General features: G+C 40.2%; 1 protein-coding gene across 3 annotated transcripts in view; it reads left to right on the forward strand.

The window, feature by feature from the left end:
* CDH19 (cadherin 19) overlaps nucleotides 1-20557 on the forward strand; it is a 157346-nt gene extending 136789 nt beyond the window's left edge. For all 3 annotated transcript variants that reach the window (XM_029064360.2, XM_029064357.2, XM_029064358.2), the window contains exons 10-12: nucleotides 4216-4333; nucleotides 12788-13039; nucleotides 19432-20557. In XM_029064360.2, coding sequence (XP_028920193.1) covers nucleotides 4216-4333; nucleotides 12788-13039; nucleotides 19432-19922 — 861 coding nt within the window. In that variant the 3' untranslated portion in view covers nucleotides 19923-20557. The remainder of the gene's footprint in view (nucleotides 1-4215; nucleotides 4334-12787; nucleotides 13040-19431) is intronic.
* Nucleotides 20558-27384: the final 6827 nt, after the last annotated feature.

Raw genomic sequence — 27384 nt, forward strand, 5'->3', positions numbered from 1 at the left:
GAGAAAATGCTGGGTTGAGATCTGCAAGACCTGCATTCTGTATGTTGTAATCTCAAGCTGCTGATCTCTGTGCACAAGACTTACTTTGGGTATAAACAAGATGTATGTAGAATGCCTTATTCTCTCCTAATGCATTATACTGGAACCAGTGGGTGCTCAACACATATTCTAATTACTACTACTACTACTAGGAATGTTACACGATGCAAAGGCAATGGATTTATTTTTCCCTCCATGTCTAAGAGCGTATATTTTCTCCATCTGACCAACTTTAAAGCCCTACTCAAATCATCTCTTCTCCAGGAAGCCTTCACCAACTAATTTCTCATCTCCCCACCCTTTTTACCCCCCTCCTTTCTGAATCACCTAGGCACTTGAATTTGTATTTCCTCGACATTTTGGTAGTCGACCCACCACCACTCCCACAGCACTTAAAGACTTATCTTTATTCTGTTTTTCCCCATGAACTGTCATTTATTTTAGTGTCCATTTCCCTCTTTAGATTTTAAACTCCTTAAGGGAAAGGATCTTGTTTTCCTACACTATTGCTGCACTTCCCTAAGTCCCTCATGCTCTGCCAACAATAAGCACTCAATAAATACCATTGGTTTATAGATTGATTGGCTTCATGATACAGTGGAGAAGCTTAAGTAGACCATCAGCATAATATCTATCCACTAGGAAGTGATTGTTACTTTGGAAGTTGCGTTCACTATTTAAAGCAGAAATTTCCATTTTAAAAATTACTCATCCAGCATGTAGAGTAAATGTAGCAGTTTTTTCCATTTGCTCTGGAGAAGAATTAAGCCCATTAGCTTGTATTCCATATATGGTAATATAGTGCTGATGGAGCAGATGAATTAAAGACCATGATACAGTAATATTCATTCCACTCATGCCATGAAAATCCAGCTGACAGTACTTTTACCCCCATTAACACATACTTTAAAAAGAAAGGCCACATGTTAATGAAAGAGCTGAGTAAGAAAGCTTCACTAAAGATATCTGGCATCACATAGTCTAGTGCAAGAATTCATGTGAATAAAACACAAATTATATGGATCTCACAAAGTGAACATTCAGCTTCTGTTCCACCCATGTATGGAGAGATGAACAGGGAGACAGAGGAATCAGACTTTAAGAAAATGAGAAAATACAGATGGGCAAAGATGCAGATCATGGGAGAGAGAAGAAGAAGGGAAAACGATGAAGAAATGTTACCACATAAATTGATGGAAAGAAATGAACTGGATCAGAGGTGTTGTAGGAGAGAAACAGAATCCAAGGAACCCAATAAGCCATTTTATGTCACTTGGGTCTAGAAGATATAAGGAATACAGCCATATAAACATCTTCTATTTTAGTTGGTAAGAAGGAGAGGAAGATTCATTAAAATACTGACCCCCAAAGCATACCTGACTTTAAACACCAATACCAATTGTATCCAATTGTACGTAAAAACAAAATTATAGTCACAGCATATTTAAAACAGATCTCATATAAGATGCACTGTCAAGATAATCAATCAATTTTATTTACTAAGTGGCACCAGTACACAAAGCACTGTACTAAACACTTGGGAAAATAAAATAAAGTTGTAGAGTTGTTAGACATGGAACTCCACCCACCAGGAACTTACAGTTTACAGGGGTGACAGAAACTAAACTAAATTATAGACAGGGGGAATAATAGCATATAAGGATATGTATACAAGTGCTACGGGGCTGGGGTGAGTATCAAAGTGCTTAAGAGGCACACATTCATTCATTCGTTTTTATTGAGTGCTTACTGTGTGCAGAGCACTGTACTAAGCACATCTAAGTGAATAGTCAATGTAGAGAGGAGAGCAGATAATGGAAAGATAATGGACTCTTGAAGGAGATGCAATTTGAGGAGAGTTTTGAAGGTGGGGAGAGTGGTGGACTGTAGATTATGAAGGGGACAGGGGTTTCAGGTCCACGGGGGAATGTGGGCAAGGGGGCGGCAGCAGGGTAGATGAGATTGAAGTACAGAGAGTAGGTTGGCATTAGAAGACTAGTGTGTGGATTAGTTTGGGTTGTAGTAACGAGATGTGAGGCATAGAGCATATTGAGTGTCTTTAAGGCAATAAAGCAAGCGTTGGAGGTTTCTGAAGAATGGGAAAAATGGTCTGAACAGTTTCTCAGAAAAAAATAATCCAGGCAACAGAGAAATCTATGGACTAGATAGGGAAGATAAAAGGAGCAGGGCAGTCAGCAAAGAGGCTGATGCAGTTGTTTGGGCAGGAAACAGTAAGTGCTTGGATCAGCATGGTAGCAGTTTGTGGGGAGAGGAAAGGGTAAACTCTAATAATAATAATCATGTTGGTATTTGTTAAGCACTTACTATGTGCAGAGCACCGTACTAAGCGCTGGGGTAGGTACAGGGTAATCAGGTTGTTCCATGTGAGGCTCACAGTTAATCCCCATTTTACAGATGAGGTAACTGAGGCACAGAGAAGTGAAGTGACTTGCCCACAGTCACATAGCTGACAAGTGGCAGAGCCGGGAGTCGAACCCATGACCTCTAACTCCGAAGCCCAGGCTCTTTCCACTGAGCAACCCTGCTTCCCTCTAGTGACAACACTGCAAACTCTAGTGACATTGTGAAGGTAGACTTGACTGGAATTCATAACTGGTTGAATGTATGGGTTGAATAAAAGAGATGAGTTGAGAATAATGCCAAAGTTACATGTTTGTGAGGCAGGGAGGATGGTAATTTTCAATAAATACTATTGAATAATTTTGTCCTTGGTGATATGACAGTCAGGGTGAGGTTAGTCTTAAATTGTCTTGAAAAAAATTTTAATTATTTTAATAACTAAACAGAAATTATAACTTTTAAAGAAAAATATATTTGTAACAAACAGATCAAAAATGATAAAATTGAGTCAACCTTTTGGTTCATCTGTGAAAAAAATGTTTAGTTAACATCTCAAGCTAACCTACTCAGTGTGCCTCATTTTTGCTCTTCTATCCCTGACCTCTTACTCCCATGTTCTCCACTACCTGGAACTCCCCAGCATAGTTATCTGACAGACCACCTTCAGGAGTCGCATATTTTCCAGGAGGCCCCCAGTTAATTTATTCTAAGCTCCTTAGTTTCTATAACCCCAACTACCACTTTACTAGTTCTATGTCTTCTAATCACTTAAATACTCAATCTCCTTCTGCACTTAATTGTATACTTTACATAGCCACATTTCCTACTTCCTCCTATTTGTAGTTTTTCTCTCTCCCACAAGAGTTTAGCTTCTTAAGGGCTAGGATCATATTCTACTAATTCTATTGTACTCTCCCAGGTGTTCAGTACACCACTCTGCAGAGTTGGCAATAGAAACAATACTAATGATGGACCATTATTAGAATGTTTATTCACCATTGATACATGAAATTAAAGTTAATTAAATTGTCATTTTAAGGAGAAATAATGTACCGATTACCTTCTCTTTACATCACTGTTTATTTGCAAGGACAAAGTTTGCTTTTTTTCTTGTGAAAGCTATAATGATAACTCTTAATTTATAATCTTGAAAGTAACCGTGATTTTTTGGACACATTGCTAAGTTTGTGGTTTTTTTTATTCTCAGAAAAAACAAAATGATAGTTTTTTCTTATCAGTTTAATTTTGAAATGAAATTATAACTTCAGGATGTGATCTTTTCATTTTCAATGATGAGCTTGTTGGGAGTCCTTTTCACAAATTTCAAAGACAAATGAATGAATAATTTCATTTGTTCACTTGTGAGACATTTTGCTTTCCACAATGTGTGATAAACTGGAAATTATGGTCAAGGATGGTGTGACAGTCATGAAAAATAATTGTCATAGTACCCAAGCTTTCATTCCATGCTTCTCCCTGAGCTATAAAAAGCCAGACAAAAATGTGGAAAACACAGAAGAAAGTCAACAATCCTAACCCATTTATGTTACTTAAAAAAGTAAGGAAAAGGGAGTATACATAGTTTGGAATATCTAACAATGTGAATGTTTTAGTAGCACTTCCAAAGGGAATGGAACTTATAGTGATGATGATGATGATGATGATTCTGGTACTTATGAGCTTACCATGTGCCAAGCAGAGTGTTTTGAACTGGGGCAGTTACAAGGTAATCACATTGGACCCAGTTTCTGTCTCACATGGAGTTCACAGTCTAAGGAGTCTTTGAAAAATTAACACTCGTCTTATAATTTCCAGCTAATTGAGACGATCAGTGCAATAGATGGAGATGATTCAGTAGAAGATCATCATTTTTACTTCTATATGTCACCAGAGGCCATAATCAACTCAAACTTCACTGTCAAGGATAATCAAGGTAGTGTTCTTAATGGAGACTGTGGGAATCTCCTTCATGTGTGATGTCTGATTTTGACATGATGCTTTGATAGGAATGTTTTCTCCTACAATGCAGAATTGGTTTGGAAATTAAGACACATGGGGTGTCTGAAATAATGTTTCCAAATAGAGAAGGTAAACACAGTAGGTCAATGGTTTACTAATCTACACTCTTCCAACAAATGAGAGCCTTCCAGGAAGCTTTCATTGTTTGGATTGTTCCAATTAAGACATGGATTTATATTGTGCCTCTCCCACCCTCTGGCCTAATTGGTTCCCCCAGGTGGAATCTGATTGGTGGGTAAATCTGTTTGTTAAGTGTTCCCCATGTTCTGATTGGTGAGACATTCTGCATGTTGCAACCTCAATGCATCCTGGACTGGTGTGATGCTAAGTCACTGATGGTGGATCTGGAGCCCAGTGGAATCCCTATGGAGGCTCCTCCAGAAAATGTTACCAAATACGCACACTCTTCCTCCCCATAAATCTGTACTATTCCCCCACTGAGACCTCTGCTCTCTCAACCCCATCCATTTCTCTCAGCTCATCACACCCCACCTAGTCTCCATACCCATTATACCCGTTATTGATGACCAAATAGATACTCTCAACTCCACCCTCTCTATTCAACTCAACTCACTTGCTCCTCAATCCTTCGTCGCTCTCTCATCACTAACCACAGCCCTGGATCACCTGCACTGTCCTCCTCCTTCCCTTTTATGCTTGAGCCACTCAATGTTGCTGCCAGAAATCTAAACATGAGGCCGACCTAACCCACTTCAAGTTTGTTCTTTCTTGCCTTAAATCTGTCCTCTCCTCTGCCCAGCAAAACTATTTCTCTTCCCTTATTGACACCCATGCCCATCACCTTCGTCAGTTGTTCTGAACATTTTCTACCTACCTCCTTATTACCTCCTCCATCCCTCTCCCCCCAAAATCTGTCCATCTACTTCAATAAGAAAGTTAACATCATCAGGTCTGAGCTCCCCAAAATCACCCCTCCCCATCCTCAATCCCCCTCATCTTGTCCCCCCTTTCAACTTTCCCATCCTTCCCAGGAGCATCTCCAGAGGAGATCTCCTACTTCTTTCAAGTGCCCCCTCTTCCACATGTACATTGTACTCCTTTCCTTCAAACCTTATCAAAACTATTGCCCCTTCCCTCCTTAACTACCATCTTCAACCTCTCACTCTCCATTGGCTTCTTCCCCACTGCCTTCAAACATGCACACATCTCCCCCATCCTAAAAAGTCTCTCCCTTGATCCCACAGCTCTCTCCAGTTATTGCCCCATCTCCCTCCTACCCTTCCTCTTCAAACTCCTGGAGCGAGTCACCTACACTTGATACCTCGAATTCCTCTCCTCCAACTCCCTCCTGGATCACCTCCAATCTGGCTTCCACCCCCTTCATACCTCTGAAACCACTCTCTCAAAGGTCACCAATGATCTCTTTCTTGTCAAATCCAATGGCTCCTACTCTATCCTAATCCTCTTCAACCTCTCAGCTGCCTTTGACACTGTGGACCCTCCCCTTCTTCTCAATACATTATCCAACCTTGGCTTCCCTGATTCTGTCCTCTCCTGGTTCTCCCTTTATTTCCCTGGCCATTCATTCTTAGTCTCCTTCACAGGATCCTCCTCTGCTTCCCATCCCAACTGTAGGGATTCCCTCAAGGTTCAATTCTAGGTCCCCTTCTATTCTCCATCTACACTCACTCCTTTGGAGAACTCATTTATTCCCACGGCTTCAAATATTACTTCTAACCAGATGACACCCAAATCTATTTGTCTTCCCCTGTTCTCTCTCCCTCCCTCCAGGCTCACATCTCCTCCTGCCTTCAGGTCATCCTTCCACCACCTCAAAGTCAAATATCAAAGACCGAGCTGCTTATCTTCCCTCCCGAACTTTCCCATCATTGTAGATGGTACAACCATCCTTCCCATCTCACAAGCCCATAACCTTGGTGTCCTCCTTGAATCCACTCTCTCATTCACCCCACATATCCAAACCGTCACCAAATCCTGCCGGTCTCACCTTCACGATGTCTCCAAGATTGCCCTTTCCTCCCCATCCAAACTGCTACCACATTAGTATAATTTCTCGTCCTATTCTGACTGGATTACTGCATCAGCGTCCTTTCTGACCACCCAACCTCCTGTCTCTCCCAACTACAGTCCATACTTCACTCTGCTGCCTGGATTATCTTTCTACAGAAACATTCAGAGCATGTCACCTCCCTCCTCAAATAATAATGATAATGTTGGGATTTGTTAAGCACTTACTATGTGCAGAGCACTGTTCTAAGCACTGGGGTAGACACAGGGGAATCAGGTTGTCCCATGTGAGGCTCACAGTTAATCCCATTATAAAGATGAGGGGACTGAGGCACAGAGAAGTTAAGTGACTCAAAAATCTCCAGGAGTTGCCTATCACCTTCCATATCAAACAAAAACTCCTACTATTGGCTTTAAATTCTCCATCACCTTGCCCCTAATTACCTCATCTCCCTTCTCTACTTCTACATCTCAGCCCACACACTCCTCTCCTCTGGTGTTAACCCTTTCACTGTGCCTTGATCTCACCTGCCTCATCGCCGACCACTGGCATATGTCCTACCTCTGGTCTGGAACTCCCACCCACCTCATTCCTCCAAACATTCACTTTTCCCCCCTTTAAAGTCCTAATAAAGGCACACCTCCTCCAAGAGGCCTTCCAGAATAAGGGCCATTTCCTCAGCTCTCCCTCCCTTCTGCACCACCTCAACTCACTCCCTTTGCTTTTCCCCCCATCCCACAGCACTTACGTATACATTCATTCAATAGTATTTATTTAGCGCTTACTATGTGCAGAGCATTTATATTGATGCCTGTTTACTTGTTTTGTTTCCTCCACTCCAGATCATAAGCCCGTTGTGGGCAGGGATTGTCTCTCTTTGTTGTTGTATTGTACTTTCCAAGCACTTAGTACAGTGCTCTGCACTTAGTAAGTATTCAATAAATACAATTGAATGAATACCCTTGGAAATGTGAGGTACACAATTCTGAAAAACTGACCTTCTGCCCTTGACCTGGTTGTGAAAGGAGTACGACTGTGCCTCCTTTTCCAACACCGATTCTTTACTAACAAGGAAGAACTAGTCTTTAGCACACTTCATAGATGGTATAGTAGCTTTGACAAGCCAATTTTTAGGGAATTCATCAACCAAGAGGATCTCTAAAAAAGTTCAACTGACTCTGTGGTATCAGAAATAGTGTGACTTACTGGACTAGGAAAATAACTGAAATTGGAATAATAGAGTTGCCCCCAGTTGAAGAACGTAGTCTTCAAGCACTTAGTACAGTTCTATGCATGCAGTAAATGCTAAATAAATACCAATTGATTACATCATAGAGAATTTTGTGTTTCATGCAAGAAGACACTTAGAAAGAAAAAGAGGTTTGGGAAGAGAGTGGGAAAAAAATAAAATAATTAGATCCCTTTAGAGTTATCCCAATTAGGTTTCTAGCTTGTTTTATGCCTTGAAAACATGTCTTTCAAATCTTTAAAATGGGAATAATAATGTATATTCATCTACAAAGGGGGCATGATGGATTGATAATCAGTGGCTCTTCAAAATTTCCCAGTAATAAATGAAATTTATTTAAGTAAAATTAGTCTTACAGACAAATATGTAAATAAATTTATTTTGGAAACCATCATAATAGGGATCAAGAATAATGCACAGAAAATATGGCACAAGAATGATTTATGTTTGATAAACTGCTTAGTTCTAATAAAATTATTAAAGCGTAACATTCTAACTTCATTCCACTTCCTGAATTAAAGGCCCTAAATATTCACAGAAGAGGACTTTGTAAATAAAGTAGAGAATTAGCTGTAACAATGATTTCTCTGTTTGGATTGATATAAAGGGGAAAAAAAATGATTTCGAGACAAAAGAACCTTTCACATTTATTTAACTTCATTGCTGTCGCATTTAAACTGTAGGCATTGATTTCTGATGACATCATATGAATGCTTTCTCTGTGGGTTTTAATGCTAAGCTGTTCTGATATTGATCTGAATGCTCAAAAAGAATATTATGGGGAACACCAATCGAAACTAATCTGAAGGGAAAACGTAGTTCTACAACAGATGAAATTGCAACAGAGAAGACCACTTATAGTCAGTCTTTTGAGATTTGGAAGAAGAGCTGTTTCAGACTCAACTAAAGTACACACTGCTCATATTGACTTTGTTAATTATTTGAATGTTCTGGCTAGGCGGATAAATCAATGTGACTAAGTTTCTAAAAGTTCAGTGTATATTAAATAGGAAACTAGTTTCTTAACAACCTCAAAGTCAAATAAAACATACTAATAAAGGTTTCAGAATTGGATTTCTTTAACCCTTTTCATGCTACTAGTCACCAACATGTAGAATTCATTCTACACACAGTAACTGTTCCTTTGGAAAATATCTTTGAAAATGGCATCTAGGGATGGTCCTTTTATTTTTTTAATGGTATCTCTCAAGTCCTTAGTATGTGTCAAACACTGTTCTAAGTACAGGTCAATTAGGTTGGATTCAGTCACTGTCCCTCATGGGGCTCACAGTCATGGTAGGAGGAAGAACTTGTATAGAATCCCCATTATATAGTTGAGGAAACTGAGGCACAGAGAAGTCAAGTGAGTTTTCCAAGGTCACACAGCAAGCAATTGGCAGGTCCTCTGACTCCAAGGCCTGGGTTCCTTCCACTAGGCCATGTTGCTGCTGAGCAGTTTCCCCTGTGTCCTGTTTCTATGCATTCAAGATGATGCATTGTGCTACATCTATTTTAGATATTGAAATACATAGAGAGAGATCATCAACTGTGATATCTATGACATCCATAATACCAATGGAGTGGCGTGAAAATAACCTCATTAAAATGATAGAATTGTATCTGTTTGGGTGACAATACTTATGTGACATTTCTCTAGCCTGCAAGCTCGTTGTGGGCAGGAAACTTGTAAATCAGCTCTGTCTTATACTCCCAAGTACTTAATACAGTGCTCTGTTCACATTAAGTGCTTAGTAAATACCACTGAATTATTGATTGGTCCCCCAATTCCTCGGCCTTGTGAGCAACATTGTCCCTTACTATATTGTTACATTTGTCACCAAGCTGATTGTGTCCTGTCTATCCATGTGTGTGGCCAGATTACAGTCATCACACAATTGAATGAGACTAGTCCCTTAGTACAGTCAGAATGTGAGGAAAGAGAAGATATAGAGAAAATCTCTTTCCACTCCAGATAGAGGAGATGTGTTATTTCATGTTTATAACAAGACAATATTATATATTGTGTATATATGCATATATTTATTATTCTATTTATTTTATTAATGATGTGTATGTATCTATAATTCTATTTACTTACATTGATGCTATTGATGCCTGTTTACTTGTTTTGATGTCTATCTGACCTCTTCTAGACTGTCAGCCTGTTGTCGGGCAGGGATTGTCGGGCAGTGGAAGCAGCGTGGCTCAGTGGAAAGAGCCTGGGTTTCGGTGTCAGAGGTCATGGGTTCTACTCCCGGCTCTGCTACTTGTCAGCTGTGTGACTGTGGGCAAGTTACTTAACTTCTCTGTGCCTTGGTTACCTCATCTGTAAAATGGGGATTAACTATGAGCTTCACATGGGACAACCTCATTACTCTGCATCTACCCCAGCACTTAGAACAGTGCTCTGCACATAGAAAGAGCTTAACAAATACCAACATTATTATTATTTGTGGCTGAATTGTACTTTCCAAGTGCTCTGCACAAAGTAAGCGCTCAATAAATGATTAAATGAATGAATGATTGAATAAGTTCCTATCACTATAGAGATCTTGAAAAGGTTGATAAAGCTAAAAGATCATGACTGTCTCAGTAATTTCATGATTTACCTGTTGCTATTTGGTTCCATGCTGTACGCTGTAGAAAAGCTATTATCCAAACCCCGTGGAACCAAGGGAAGCTTGGAAAATCATACATTTGCTTGGGAAGACAAAATCAGGTTTGGTCATATTGGCTATGAATCAAGATAACTTTGTTTAGTGATAAGTCCTTCTTCTAGATTCTACCAATTAGACTCAGGCCAGATAGTCAGTGTTAGGATAGGCAAAGTTTGGACATTCTGATTTCTTCTCTAGAACTCTGCAGATTATATCCAGTCCTCCTTTGCCAACTTGACCGATTTCCCTAATTGGTGTATTGTAAAGAGGGTAAGCTATTTGTGGGGAGGGGGCAGATCACTTTCAAATCTTTCAAGGGCAGGGATTCTATGACCCCACTCCACCATCTAGTTATTTCCCCATGTCCCTCCAATCATTCCTTTCCAAACATGTCAGAGGGAGAATTTGTCACTAGGCTGATGTGTGTCCTGGCTGTCCAGAGTCATGGTCCAATCCTGCTATCCATTGCCTCCAGCTCCTGTCCTTCAACCATCTTCCTGATTCCCTGCAATCTGACTTCCACCACCCCCTACTCTGTGGAAATGGTCCTCCCCAAAGCCTCTAGTGTCCTCTTTTTTGGGAAATCCAAAAGACCAAACTCTATCCTAATCCACCTTGACCTGCCTTGAACATGTGTATCACTCCATTATCCAGGAAAAACTATCTAACCTTGGCTTCACTAATACTGTCCTCTCCTGGTTCTCATCTTATCTCTTTGACCATTCCCTCTCAGTGTCTTTTGCAGATTCCTCTTCTGCCACCCACCCCCTAACTGCTGGACTCCCCCAGAGCTCACTTCTGGGTCCCTTCTGCTCTCTACCCACTCCAATAGAAAAGCAATTGCTTCCCTAGCATCAATTACCATCTCTATTTGGGTGACTCCTAAATGCATTGCACCAGTTCCGACCTTTCTGATTCTTTGCAGTCTTGCATTTCCTCCTGCCTTCAGAATGCCTCTACTTAGATGTCCTGCCAATACCTCAAACTTAACATGTCCAAAACAGAAGTCCTAATGTTCTCACCCAAACCTTCTCCTCCCTCTACCTTTCATTTATTTATTTATTTATTTATTTATTTACTTATTTATTTATTCATTCATTCATTCATTCATATTTATTAAGCTCTTACTGTGTGCAGAGTACTGCACTAAGCACTTGGGAAAGTACAATACAGCAGTAAACAGTGACAATCCCTGCCCACAACTAGCTCACAGTTTAGATGTGGGGAGACAGACATCAGCATAAATAAATAAAATTATAGATATGTGCATAGGTGCTGTGGGGCTGGGATGGAGTGGGGGATAGCAAAGGGAGCAAGTCAGGGTGATGCAGAAGGAAGGGGGAGATGACATTGTAGATATCAATGTAGACAACAACACCATCCTTGTTGCCTCATAAGCCTGTATCCTTGGCACTATCCCTGACTCAACTCTCTCATTCAACTTACACATTCAATCTGTTACCAAATCCTGTTGGTTCTACATTCACAACACCTCTCGAATCCACCCTCCCTCTACCACACTTGACCAGATATTTGTCATATTCTGTCTCAACTACTGCATGAGCCTCCTCAGTGACGTCCAAACATCCAGTCTCTCCTCCCTCCAGTCCATTCTTCAATCTGATGCCTGGATCATTTTCCTAAAAAATCATTTTATGTAGATCTTCCCACTCTGCAAACCCCCCCCCCACCCATGATTGCCCATTCAACACCACATTAAACAGAAAGTCCTCACCAATACCATCAGTTTTAAGACACTCCATCAGTTTTCCCCATCAGACCTAACTTCACTACAATCCCACTACAACCCAGCCCCACACTTCACTCCTCTAACACCAGGCTACTGCTGGGCCTCACTCTCATCTTATCATCGATCCCTCAACCACATCTTTCCTCCCGCAGAGAATTTCCTACCACTCACACCATTTTCTAAGCTCTACTAAAGTCACATCAATCAATCAATTAATCAATTAATCAGTGGTACTTATTGAGCCAGTCTTCTGTGGAGACTACTGTACTATGTGACTGGGATAACACAATACAATGTCCTTTAAGAAGCCTTCATTGACTAATCACTCATCTCTTCCCGCTACTGTCTTTTCCTGTGTCACTTATGCACTTGGGGCTGTACTCTGTAAGCACTTTGATACTCACCCCCACCCTTGCCTCTCTGACACCTATGTCCAAAACTTTATACTTTGTGGCTTCCCCTATCTGTAACTTATTTTACTTCCAGTCTCCCCAGCTCTGTTGTAAGTTCCATGAGGCAGGGATTGTGTCTAGAAATTCTATTGTAAACGTTTAGTACAAAAAGTCCTTGCTAAATACCATTCATCAATCAACTGTATTTCTCCAGTGCCTTATTTGGTGCAGTGTACCCAGTGAGGATTCAATCTTTAGTTTTATTACCCAAAGCTTGTTAGAGTGTTTGTGAAGAAGAGCTATTTACTATGTATGCATCTTTCTCCATAGATAATACAGCTGCAATTCTGACCAGAAAAAGTGGATTCAGCCGTCAAGAACAGCCAGTTTTCTATGTACCAATCTTAATTGAAGATAATGGGATACCATCCCTTACCAGCACAAACACCCTTACTATCAATGTCTGTGACTGTAACGTGAATGGCAGTACCCATTCTTGTCATTATGGAGCACTTATGTTTTCCATGGGATTCAGCACAGAAGCTCTAATTACTATTTTGGCCTGCACACTAACATTACTGGGTAAGAAACATAGTGTGGCATTTCTTCTAATTGTTGTAGTTGGCTTAATGTAGCTGAACATGAATTTGTGCCCTGTTCTTCTGGATAAAATGCTAAACTTGATTTTGTAAAATAGTGGCTATTTTAAAAAAAAAAGCTAGAGCTAGAGAAATTCAGTTTCTGGAACAGGGAATAAGCATGCTCATTGGAGTTTATAAACTCATATGGAGTTTATTATGCAAGCTATTGTCCCAAAGGGGTTTAGGTTCAGTGATGAGATATTGCATGTTATCCTTCCAATATTCTCTTTCAACTCACATTGATATTACATACTTTGTTGTTCATTTGTTTTATGATATTTCTTACGCATTTACTATGTGTCAAACACTGTTGTAAGCACTGGGGTAAATAGAAGTTTATCATGTTGGACATGGTCCCTGGCCCCTACTGAGGCTCTCAGTCTAAGTAGAAAGGAGGAAGATTTAATCCCCATTTTACAGGTGAGGAAGCTGAGGCTTAGAGAATTTAGAGAATGAGGAAAAATAGAGCTAGAAGAGAATATGGTGAAAGAGAGGAAAATCAGCAAATTGTCAGAATTGAAAACCACACAAAAAAGCAAGCATGAATAAGAAAATGCTAGAAATCATGATTTCCCCTTACCAAGTTTAGTTTCTTTGTCAAAGATTTTTTAGACTCTATAGATGGGAAGTTTGGGCTAGGTATTCTTGGTTTATGCAATGATTCCCCCATGCCCACACAATCAATCAATCCATGAGAGTTATTGAGCACTAACTGCTTGCAGAGCACTATACTAAGTGCTTGACACACACCCAAGTTCACTTTTGATATAGACTGAGCACTTTCTATGAATCTAGCATTACTGTAGATATAAGATAATCAGCTCAGACATAGTCTCTATACCAAGTTGGGGTTACAATCTAAAAGATGGGGTATCTTCTCTCTCTTTTACAAATCAAGAATTTGAAGCAAAGAGAGATTAATTGCCCAAGTTCACACAGAAAGCCAGTGCCAGATTCAAACCCAGTTCACCTGATTGCCAGATTTATGTGCTTTTCATTTGGCCATGCTTTCTGAAAACACTTCTTCAACAACACTTGTTTCAACCTTTACATTCTGGCTGGGATGCTGTTAGGAAACTAAGGAACATTCTCCCAGCAGTTCGAAAACATTCTTCCAACAACTTGTGTCTATCTGAAGAAAACAAGAAATCATGAGAAGCAGCATAGCCTAGTGGAAAGAACAGAGGTTTGGGAGTCAGAGGACCTGTGTTCTAATCCCAGGTCTGCCGCTTCTTGGCTGAGTGACCTTGGGCAAGTCACTTAACTTCTCTGTGCCTCAGTTTCCTCATCTGTAAAATGAGGATTAAATACCTGTTCTCCCTCCTGCTTAGAATATCAACCCTGTCACGGACTGTGTCCAACCTGATTATCTTGTATCTACCTCAGGGTTTAGAACAGTGTTTGGAACATTATAAGCACTTAACAAATACCGCTATTAGTGTGTTGAAAAAATAGTTGTGCTCTTACCCTCATTATTTGCTTGGCACTAGATAAGACATACACACTTGCATGTGAGCTGTTTCTAACATATGATTAATCAGAAATGTAATGCCGCATTATTGGAAAACTGAAGGTAGATTCATTCAATAGTATTTATTGAGCACTTACTATGTGCAGAGCACTGTACTAAGCGCTTGGAATGTACAAAGAGCTGGAATGTACAAAGCGCTTGGAAGGTAGATCACACTTGCCTCCTCCACGTAGTATCATCCTATGATCCTATATACAAATGGCAATGCAGAAATAAAGTGAAATGTTAATACTTTTCTATATGACTAAAGATGTTTCATATTGTGAAATCTTGATCCATGCTGACATATCATAACCTCACTTTGCTATCATAAGAAGGTAGTCTATTGGTGATAGGATCCAATTTGTATGAGTTGATATTTTATCCAGGTTTCACTTAGTATCTTTTAAATGATTTATGGGTATTAGATGCCTTTTTTTTTTTCCTGTTTCTATTCCGGTTTACTTGTCTGTTGACATTGAATATGTTGATCAAAGGGGGATGACTTGTAGGCTTTGTCACATTGACCACTCCCAGTAGTTATCATATGTGTTTTTACATACACTGCCAATAGCTTTAGGGAATCATGCTACACTTTTAGCACTTCTATAGGCACATTAGCAGTAGTTCTGAAAGGATTGTGTGACTGTCTAAAATAAAAAGAGAAACTCAACCTCAAACAGAGAGGATGCAAAAATGGATTAACAGAGAGTTGCGGGCATCTTGTAGGGGCAAGAAGCAATTGGTAAAATCATCTGCATTATGAAGAATGGGTAGTACAAATTCTGAAGAAAAAGGCCATGAGGAGGAGTTGAAAGTGGAAGAAAGAGATGTAGGAGAAACACCAAGGGAGGTAACCTAGAAATGGGGAGAGTAGACAGTAAAAGAGAAAACCAAGAAAGATGGTTGCAAATGCTCCAAAGCCAGAGGAATGCAAATGCAAGTTATAAAGAAATGGGACAAGAAGAAAAGATTTCACTGGAAAGGGAAAGTCAGGCAAAAACAGTCAGGAAGAGGAAAGTGGAAAAATATTATCAGATATCTGGTTCTCAAATGTAGTCTTTGTGGCTCCTTACTAATGTAGAGTTGTTATTTCTTATGCAGTCTGTCATTCCATGTTCTAGAGTATATATTCCCCAGATACCCCAAAATATCCATTTAAATTTGAGAAGGTATTTCCCCTCTCTTCACTTATGAGAAAGGGATAGCACCCACCTGGTGGAAACACCATTTTGAAGAGGACAGAACCAATATGATGATTGTGACAATTTGTGATATGACCACTGCAGAAAAATTGCTACCTATCTATTCTTAGACCTCCTTTATGGTCTTCTCTGACACACCGAGGGAGCTATGCTAGAACCTGAAAAGTGTCTCCAATCAAACCAGTTGTGATTGGGTTACTGTGTAATTTACAGAAGCAGGTGGGAGGACGGTGAGGGAGATTCTTGCTTCTATTAATCAGTCAATCATACTTATTGGTCACTTACTCTGTGGAGAGCACTGTACTATGCACTTGGGAGAGTACAGTATAACAATATAACAAACACATTCCTGCCCACAAGAAGCTTACAGTCTACACTGGGAGACAGACAGTAATGTAAATGAATAAAATTGCATATATATATATATATATATATATATATAATAATAATGTTGGTATTTGTTAAGCGCTTACCATGTGCCGACCACTGTTCTAAGCACTGGCGTAGATACAGGGTAATCAGGTTGTCCCAGGTGGGGCTCACAGTCTTCATCTCCATTTTACAGATGAGTTAACTGAGGCACAGAGAAGTTAAGTGACTTGCCCACAGTCACACAGCTGACAAGTGGAAGAGCCGGGATTCAAACCCATGACCTCTGACTCCCAAGCCCGTGCTCTTTCCACTGAGCCATGTTGGTGCTGTGGGGTAGGAAGGGGGGATGAATAAGCAGCATGGCATAGTGGATAGAGCCCAGGCCTGGGAGTCAGAAGGCCATGGGTTCTAATCCTAGGTCCTTCTCATGTCTGCTGTGTGAGGTTGGGCAAGTCACTTGGTTTCTCTGTTTCTCAGTTACCTTTTCTGTAAAATGGGGATTGAGACTGTGAGCCCCATCTGGGACTGGGGCTGTGTCCAACCTGATTTGCTTGTATCCACCCCAGAGCTTGGTGGGGTGATAGTTTGGCACATAGTAAGTGCTTAACAATTGCTATAATTATTATTATTATTATTATTATTAAAGGGAGTAAGTCAATGCAAAGCAGAAGACAGTGAGAGAAAAGCAACAGAAGGCTTAGAAGGCCTCTTGGAGGAGATGTTCCTTCAGTAAGGCTTTGAAAGTGGGGATAGTAATTGTCTGCTGGATATGAAGAGGGAGGGTCTTCCAGGCCAGAGGCTGGTTGTGGGTGAGAAGTCAGTGGCAAGACGATATTGAAGTATACTGAGAAGGTTGGCGTTAGAAGAGCGAAGTGTGTGGGGAGGTGTGTAGAAATAATAATAATAATGATATCTGTTAAACATTTACTATGTGCCAAACACTGTTCTAAGCACTGGGGAAATACAAGGATATCAGGTTGTCCCAGGTGGGGCTCACAGTCTTAATCCCCATTTTACAGATGAGATAATTTAGGCACAGAGAAGTTAAGAGACTTGCCCAGCTGACAAGAGGCAGAGCCAGGATTTGAACCCATGACCTCTGACTCCCAAGCCCATGCTCTTTCCACTAAGCCATACTGCTTCTAGTAAGAAAGTAGTGAGGTGAGGTAGGAGGGGGCAAGGGGAATGAGTGCTTTAAAGCACTCCCTTACCCCCAAAGATGCATTGCTGCCCCTCTGAACCTGAAAATGAGTGAATTCAGGAATGGGCAATCCATGAGTTGCTATAGGGAATTTGAGGCCTGTAAAAGGACAAATGAGGGATTTCAGATGGTATATTTCTCAATATTAGTCTGGAGATCCGAGCAGCAGGCATTACACGGAGCAAATTACTGCCAATGCTGGAATTGGAATCCTGAGCTGTATGGATTATTTTATTTTGATTTTCTATACTCTGTCACCCAATAGATTTTGATTTGGTAAAACTCTATCCTAAAAGTCAAGTTAAAAGGGAACCTATGTATTACTACTATAGTTATTTAAGTATTGTATTTATTTTTTCTAATGTTAACTTGTTCCTTTTGAGTTTTGATGACTATTGTAAATTTAAAGTAGTCAAAAATAGTTTTAGTTGAAAGGAAATTTCATTGAGAAAATAAGTGAATCAATTACCATTACACTTGAGAACCATCAGAATTCTGGAATTCTTTACAAACCTGACAAGGGAGGAAAACCTTCAGGAATTGCAAAAACAACTCCTGAAGAAAATATCTTAATTTTTAAATTGCTTTCCCATTTTGTATCCAACTGCTTAGAAATCTAAGAAGAATAAGCAATTGAGATTAAAAAATAGGAAGATTTGTCATTTTCCCTATATCATCCAATAAATCTACTCTAAACTGGGGGCCATGGAGAGAAAAAAAAAACCCTTTAGGCTTCTTCGTCTTTTGTTATAAGATTTTGAAGGAACACACTTCAAATGTGTTGTAATAGTTGTAATAGATTTCTGAAATCACACAATTTGTTCTGTGGTCAGATATTGAGTGAATGCAAATCCTTTACTGTCATTATTTACAGCAGACTGCAAGAGAACTCTAATTGTATACAACATTGCGTGCATCATCATAAAACAATCATGCAGTTGAAGAGTGTTTTGAAGGAAAAAGGAGTTCAAGGATGTTCAACTAACCAAGCAATTTATCTCATAAGAACAACATTTCCTTGAAGTATATTGTACCTGACATTTCCTTCAGCACACATTGATAAGATCAAGTTCTATTTTATATATTTATGCTCATGTCCTTCTCATTTTAAAAATAGAGGTTTATTTGGTTTAGAGTAGAGTTACTTATGCCACATCCTAAGCTCTAGCCACGGGTTAGAAATTCAGCCCATATATTCCACTGTAAATTGATGGAAAGAAAAGTGCCTTAAATCGTTTCATTTTCCTCATACTACATTGACCTTAAAAATAAAGCTCATTAAAGTGGTGACATTGAGATGGAAGATGTTATTTGGAAATAATCTATCAATCAGTCAAACAGATAGCATTTCTCAGAGAAAGGTCCTAGAACAAATAATAAAAATCAAATAAGGAAGCAAGGTACTCAACTATACATTGTGGATGTGAGCTGCTCCTCTAGAATGTCAGCTCCTTGTGGGCAGGAATGTGTCTGTTATATTGTACTCTCTCAAGCGCTTAGTACAGTGCTTTGCACACACTAAGTGCTCAATAAATACAAAGGAATGAATGAATATATCCAAACTCCACATTCCAGCATGGTGTTCTTCCAGGCAAAAGTTTCCAATCAATGCCCTTCACTCACAAACCCAAAACAACCTTTGGGATATTGGGAAGGTTATGGATGCTCACAGTAGGAAAGGCAATTCTCCTTTCATTAAGTTTTAGTGTATTAGAAAAAAATAACATTTTAAATGGAACAACAAAGCCTTCTATTAAAAACAAAAACAAAAAACTAAGCCCAAATACTGGGGGTAGACAGAGATAAGCACATTGCCCTGAACCATCACCCTAAAATGTTTCTACCTTTCCTTAACCAATTTTATGTCATGTTGTAGTTCTTCACCCCAAAGTCTTGTAATTTTCATCTTGTAATCATAAAATCCCAGCTCTAGATAACAGGGTTGCTGGCTTGTGGTTGAACTGACATTAAGATTTCATTTTTCTCATCCTCCCAGTGTCTTCAAAAACGTGATTAACTGTCCTGTTTTTGTTTTTCCCCACTAGTGGTGGTCCTGGTGATCCTTAGCCTAAGGCAACGGAGAAAACCAACACTGTTTCCCGACAAGGGGGAGGAATTTAGGGAGAATATTGTCCGGTATGATGACGAAGGAGGTGGTGAAGAGGACACCGAGGCTTTCGATATTGCCGCACTAAGGACCCGCACTGTTATGCGAGAGCGGAAGACTCGGCAAGCCATCACTACAGAGATCCGGAGCCTGTACCGCCAGTCTCTCCAGGTCGGCCCCGACAGCGCCGTGTTCCGGGAATTCATCGCGGAAAAACTCGAGGAAGCCAATTCCGATCCATGTGCACCTCCTTACGACTCCCTCCAGACATATGCGTTTGAGGGGCAGGGATCCTTGACGGGGTCACTCAGCTCTCTGGGATCTAGTGTCTCCGATCAGGATCAGAATTACGATTACCTGAGTGAACTGGGACCCCGTTTCCAGAAATTAGCCAGTTTATACAGCTCCTCAGGAAGGGCCAAGAATTAGCCATTCAGAAAGTAACTACATGGATCAAACTCTGCAGTCAGTGAAATTGAGTAGTTCCTCCAGAGATAAGAAAGTCCTCTCCTCAGATGTGTCCAGTGTTAATTGTTAATCTCCTGTGGGACTGTCCAACCATATTCAAGCCACGGATAAAAATAGCCTCAGCAATGCCCTCTGCAACTGGAAGACAATTATATTCCTCCCTTCAGTGTCCAAATAACCATTCCCAGTGAGGCTGCAGTGGGTTTAATAAATGACTACTTATGATCTGCAGGTGGCCTGCTGAGTTTTTTCATCTTATATGGGAAACTAGTTATTCTCAGAGAATAGTATGCTCTGTGCTGGTCTTTATATACTATCTGGGTTAAGCTTTAAAAGCATTTCCAAAGTTTAGGCCGATAGCTGGTTTATATGAATTAACCAAAGCTACAGTGCATGGAATCGGTATTCTATTTTGTAATATGAAAACTTACGTGTAAAAAAGACCATGGCAAAATGTTTATGAAACATTTATGGACTATCATATTTATTTATTTTCAGAAGATAAAGCTAAAACTGCATATACTGATACTCAAATGAAGATCTTTTACATGGTGTCAACCATTACTCACCATTAAATTTGAATGTGTATGAACTGATTGGTCATTGTGTTAAATTTGTAATTGACTTCTTAGTGGTATTTTAAAATAATTCACTCTTCATACCAAAAAGCAGCAGTTTAAAATTTGAATCAACCACAATGCCTATTTTGGTACATAAAACCATTCCAGGCATTTTCTGTCTTTAAGAGCTATAATGATGACATTTCTCAGGAAAGATTTTTTTTTTAATGGAATATAAAACCAGGTGAAGTAGTCAGTTTAATTGTAAGAGTGTTAAAGTTCCTTAAAAATGCTAAACTGCTGGATGTAAAACTTTATGGACAGCATTAGATGCTAAGATATGAAAAACTCTAAACTTAATCCAATACCTCAGAACATGCTGATTACACTAGAATCATTTGACTTCAAACTTGGATTTCTATATTAGGTTTTAGGTACACAAAAAGAATGACAGGCATGGAAATATTTTCCCTTAGCGTTTCTGAATCGGGCTGGGGGGGAGGGGTCCCATATGCTGAGCTGAGGTTTTTCCTAATGATTCTTTTTTTTTTTTTAAACGGCATTTGTTAAGAACTGATTATGTGCCAGTCATAGTACTAAGGTGCTATGGTAGATATAAAATAATCAGGTTGGACATGGTCTATAATCCCATGGCGATCATGGTATTATTCCCCATTTTAAAGATGAGGTAATCCAGGCACAGAAAAGTTAAGTGACTTGCCTAAAGTTACACTGCAGACATGTTGTTCTGGAAGAACAAAGTTTCTAGCAAGTCTTTAGATTCATGGACACGAAATATGCATTTTGCCTTTTTCTTTGGCTACTGAATTTGCACTTTCTGCACCAAGTAATGACCTGAAACATTGTATTTCAACTTTTGGAAACGAGCATCATGATAAGGAAGCCAGAGGAATTAGCCTTTTCTTTTCTCGTTCTTAATTCTCAACTAAGCTCCACTGAAGTGTAGCCGGTTAAGCAAATCTTTCATAGGAGAGGAAAAGTCAAGAACCATAGCCAACCTCACAGACATTGAGCAATTACATATTTATTAAAGAAAAACAGAAAATGTGACTGAAAATGTGCCAGATGACAGATTTTATATTCCTGCCAGTTTAAAATAAATTTAAAAACATCAAGCAGAAGAGAGGAAGTAATGAATGGGTTCTAGTTCTAAACAGGAGTCTATCCAGGAATGACAAACTACTGGTGTGTGTGTTCGGGCTGCAAAGACAAGATGCAGAGTTACCAGCAGGTGAGACAGTGAACGTGTAAAGATCAAAGCTCCATCTTTCTGAATAGATGATGGATGGATGGGGGAATGTTTGTGAAAGAACTTATAAAAGATGATTAATAATGATCTGTTCTATAGGTCTATCCAATGGCCATCAAACAGATTATAAGTAATGATTTATGGTATGGTTCATATTTTATTTTAGTTCCTAGAATGTCATTAATTAAGCACTTACTGTGTGCCAAGCAATGTGCTAAGTGCTGGGACTGGTACAAAATAATCAGATTGGACAGAGTCCCTGTTCCCCATAGTGTTCCAAATCTCATTGTGATTTTACAGCTGTAGAAATTTAGTGACTTGACCAAGGTCACACAGCAGACAGGTTTTGTGCTTCTGGTTCACTAGATTACACTGCCTCTTCATTACTAATGTGGAAATGGGAAGGATGGTAGGAGAAAAAGAGAGTGACAGACAGAGTTTGTGCATGCTTGTATTCTAGAAAAAAATCACTTGTCAGATTTAGTTTATGCCTTGTCTTCTACAGTAAAGATATTCAATATTCCATGTTGACCACATATGACTATGTCAAGCTAGACATTCCACCAAATAATTCTACCTGTTTTTATAATAGTCAGCATCACTGGCATCTTAATCCTCATTTCAGCCTCTCTCTATTTTGATCAAATATGTAGGAATTATAGCTTTATGTGGAAAGTGCACTCAGTTTGGTTGTTTTTTTCCACATCTGCTAGGTTTAAGATACACAGTGACTTGTAGAGAACTTCTGGTTTCCAACGGTGAGCATATTAGGATAGGTGAAGATCTGGTTGGAAAAAAAATTGACAGCCAACCCAAGGGAAAATCCAGATTTTAACAGACTCACGCACCACCTTCATCAGGAAGCACAGGGTTTCATTGCCTCATTGTCTGTGCCCTCATGGGATTGGAATTGATTGGGACAACTACTAACGTTATCCCAAAGTTTTAGGAGAAGGGTAGGTAACTGTAGGCATGGAGGGAAGAAGCATGACCTAGTGGAAAGAGCATGGGATTGGAGTCAAGGAACCTGCATTTTAATCCCATCTTTGCCACTTGGCTCTGTTGTGATCTTGGGCAAGTCACAAAGCTTTTCTGTCTCAGTGTCTTCATCTGAAAAATGGGAACTTAAAAAAGCTACTTAGATTGCAAAGCCCATGTGGGACAGGGACTGCCGGGACTCACTGTGGGCAGGAAATGTTTCTATTATATTGCTATATTGTACTCTTCCAAGTGCTTAGTACAATACTCTGTACACAGTAAGTGCTCAGTGAATGTGATTGACTGATTGACCTGATGGTTTGTACCTTCCTCAGTCCTTGGCACAGAAAAAGTGTTTAACGAAAGCCAAGTCATTAGTATTATTACCTTTCCCTAGTCTGAGAGCTGGTAAGGGAGCAGAGTGAAGTTCTTTATTAGCTTCATTCATAACTGTCAGCAAGAGAAGCAGCATAGCTTCATGTATAGAACATAGGCCTGGAGGTCAGAAGGACCTGGGTGCTAATCCCAGCTCTGCCACCTGTCTGCTTTATGACCTTGGGCAAGTCACTTAACTTATCTGTGCCTCAGTTACCTCATCAGTAAAATGAGGATTAAGACTGTAAGCCCCACGTGGGACAGGGACTGTGTCCATCCTGATAAGCTCAATTGTTCAGTACAGGTGCAGAGTAAGAGTTTAACAAATACCACAGTTATTACTAGTATTCATTTAGTCCCCTTACACACAATTCCATAGCTTTTCCTGCAAATTTTGAAGGTAGGGAGAATGGTGGTCTGGCGTGTATGGAGGGGGAGGAGGTTCCAAGTTAGGAGAAGGATTAGGGAAAGAGATTGGAGTTGAGATAGGCAAGATTGGAGCCATGGTGAGTAAACTAGGTGCTAGAAGAGTGGTGTAGGAGGGCTGCACTGGAGTAGGAGAACAGAAAAGTGAGGAAGGTCAGGGCTAGACCATTGAGTATTTTAAAGCTGATGGTAAAGCGTTTCTGTTTGATGGGGAGGTGGCTGCCCCCCCCCCGGGGGTTCATGAATTGATTTTTTTTTTAGAAAAATTACCCATTCAGCAGGTTGAAGTATGGACTGGAGTGATGATGTTGGGGTGACAAAGAAAATCTGGAGCTGCAGCAGTCTAAGTGGGAGGGAGATAGTTAACCCCAATTTTACAGATGAAGAGATGGAAACACAGAAAGGTTAAATGACTTTCGAAGGTCACACAACAGGTAAATGCAGAAACTGAGTTAGAAACCAGGCCCTCTGACTCCCAGGCCATGCTTGTTCCACTAAGCCTTACCAATTCTCCCAAACTCTCTTGATATGTATAATCCCCACATATACTTAAGGCTTGTTACTTCCCTCTGTCCCTCTTCCATTATTATTTTATTGTGGTTCCACACCCCAATTTCTTTTGCATGTCCAGCTCCTCTTTTTCCCTGATGTTACCCTTTCTTGCTTGCCATTGATTGATTGTTTGATTGACTGCCCTCATCTACCACTCCTATAAACCTACCCTGAACTCTGGATCCACAACAGAATAGATCAACCTCTATTGCTCTTGGAAATTTATCATATCATGTAAGACTCTCCCATTGTCAAGAGGAGAATCCGAGCTGAGCATATAACACTGTGCTCTTTATCTTCTATTAAAGTTGAAACATCTTCCTTAAATACAGATTTCCTCCATACACTGTTGGGGGAGGTAGACATTACAGACATTATGGGATTATTTTACTTGTTACGGGATTTTTGAAAGGCAGGCTACCAAAGAGAATAGATTGCATAGGCAGTTTTGTGAGATATCAAGAATGAAAGTGCTATAATTACAATGAGGAAGTACATTAAGGCCAGGAAAGCACCTAAGAAACTCTGAAGGGAAGCTTCTGTTAAATCTGCTATTCATGTAATGTCCAGGATCTCAGTGTGTTGGATTTAATGTAAAACCAATTGCAATTTAAGCATCAAGCAAAAAACCCTCAGAGTTTTGTCACGTTCAAGAGGAAGTGAGATAAAGAATCAGCCTGTACTCTTGATCCATCCTCTCTATCCAAACAGCTACCATGTAAATCTAAGCAATTATCCTATCCCTCCTTGATTACTGTATCACCAGTCTTGCTGACTTCCCTGCCTCCAGTCTCTACTCACTCCAGTCCCTATTTAATCTGCTGCCCAGATCTTTTTTCTAAAAAAAAAAAAAAATCAGTCCATGTTTCCCCACTACTCAAGAACCTCCAGTGGTTGATCATCCACCTCAATGAGAAACTCTTTATATCATTGGCTTTAAAGCAATCAATCACTTTGACCCCTCCTACCTTACCTCACTGCTTTCTTACTACAGCCCAGCCCACACACTTTGCTCCTCTAGTGCCAGCGTACTCACTGTACCTTGATCTCATCTACAATGCTGCCAACTCTTGCCCACATCCTGCCTCTGGCCTGGAATGCCTTCCCTCTTCATATCCAACACATGATCACTCTACCCATCTTCAAAGCCTTAATGAAAGCATATCTCCTCCAAGAGCCCTGCCCTGACTAAGCCCTCATTTCTTCCTCTCCCATTCCCTCCTGTGTAGCCTTTATGCACCCCACCCCCACCAATAGCCCCACAGCACTTATGCATAGCTGTAATTTATTCATTTATATCAATGTCTGTTCCAAGTTAATCAGGTTGGACACAGTCCCTGTCCCTCATGGGACTCACACTCTATCCACTAAACCATGCTGCTTCTCTTGCTTCTCTTGCTTTTTGCTCCCCTTGCAGTGTGGAATGATTCACCTCTGGACCAAAGTTGAGATTCTTCATCTATCTACACCTCACCACTGTCCTCAAAAAACACAAACTTGTATATGGCTTTCTAAAAGGCCCACTAATTTCCAGCTTCCCTTTTCCCACAGTAGTATTCATGAGGTTTGACCCAAGTGGACCCAATTCCAGCCTCTAAAACCAATAGACTCTCCCACATCATTAGCCCCAGGAGTCACAAATAGCAAGGAAGAGGAAGAGAAAATTGACTGTGTGGCCCCTGGGTGGCGATCACAAATTATTATCTGTAGAACAGTGGAATTTAGTTAGCTGGTGAAGTGGTTAAGCTTCTAGTAGCCCCAGGTGTATGGCTGACTCATTTTAACCTCTAGGTTGGCATCACTTCAAGATCGTTACAGAGTTCCAGGGGCTAACGAGGAAGACTCAAGATGAATAGGTATGTGTGAGACTTCTTTTTTGTTCCACACCCACCCAAACTTCTGAATGGTCTTGATTTTATTTGTGGGACTGGTTTGTAACATTAATAAAAAATAATTACTCTATTTACTATGACATATGGAGTTGACCAGAACCCAGTGTAGCAAGAATTAAGACGTTATGAGAACAGCATCTTACAGGGTGTAATTAATGTTCAAATTGCCGAAAGTCTTTACCACTGTAAATCACTTGCTGTTTCCTATTGTGTTCTGTTTTCTAATTAAATTGGTCATATAAAGTCTTTGGAACCTTGGGAGCTCAACTAAATGAACATTATGGGGACAGAGCTATTCATTCCCAATAGCTGTTGTGTGGTCACAAGCTGTACCACTTTAAGAGGCAAAGATTGTCCTCTGATGTATTTGCATAGCTCTCCTGGGACAGATCGGAGTTCCAAATTCTCACTCGGCCAAATCGTTTTCATTTATTTTCATATCATGTCTAGCATCAAGGAAGTCAAAAGTATTGCATTATAACCCCTAATTGCTTTTCTGAAAGATAGCATGTTAAAAGATATTAAGCAACACTATGCAAGGCTCTCAGACCCACTGAGAGCCATTTGTTTCTCAACATCATCATCACCTCTAGGAGGCAATTTAAGGAGCTTCTTTTCTCTTGGACTGTTCCTGCATTCAAATGCAAATGAACTGAGAAGGCTGGCTTGAAATGAACACTTGCCTTAGGACAGTTCCTCCAGGTAGAAGTGGATCAGAGAACTGGTGTGATCTAATGGTCTGGTAGGCAGAGCCCTAGAGTGGGAGAGACCTGGGTTCTAGTCCCAGCTCTGCCTCTTGTCTTCTCTGTTACTTTGGGTAAGTTCATTCATTCATTTAATAGTATTTATTGAGCGCTTACTATTTGCAGAACACTGTACTAAGTGCTTGGAATGTACAATTAGGCAACAGATAGAGACAATCCCTGCCCAGTGACAGGCTTACAGTCTAATCGGGGGAGAAAGACAGACAAAAACAAGACAACATAATCACAATAAATAGAATTAAGGGGATGTACACCTCATTAACAAAATAAAGAAGGTAATAAAAATATATAAAAATGAGCACAGTGCTAAGGGGAGGGGAAGGAAGAAGGGGAGGAGCAGAGGGAAAGGGGGATTAGCTGAGGGGAGATGAAAGGGGGAGGGAGCAGAGGGCAGAGGGGGAGCAGAAAGGGAGCAGAGGGAGCAGAGGGAAAAAGGGAAACTCAGTCTGGGAAGGCCTCTTGGAGGAGGTGAGCTCTGAGTAGGGCTTTGAAGAAGGGAAGAGAGTTAGTTTGGCTGAGATGAGGAGGGAGGGCATTCCAGGACAGCGGGAGGACGTTGGCCAGAGGTCGATGGCGAGATAGGCGTGAAAGGGGGACGGTGATGAG

Source organism: Ornithorhynchus anatinus, chromosome 5 (assembly GCF_004115215.2).
Source record: "Ornithorhynchus anatinus isolate Pmale09 chromosome 5, mOrnAna1.pri.v4, whole genome shotgun sequence".
Taxonomy (NCBI): Eukaryota; Metazoa; Chordata; class Mammalia; order Monotremata; family Ornithorhynchidae; genus Ornithorhynchus; species Ornithorhynchus anatinus.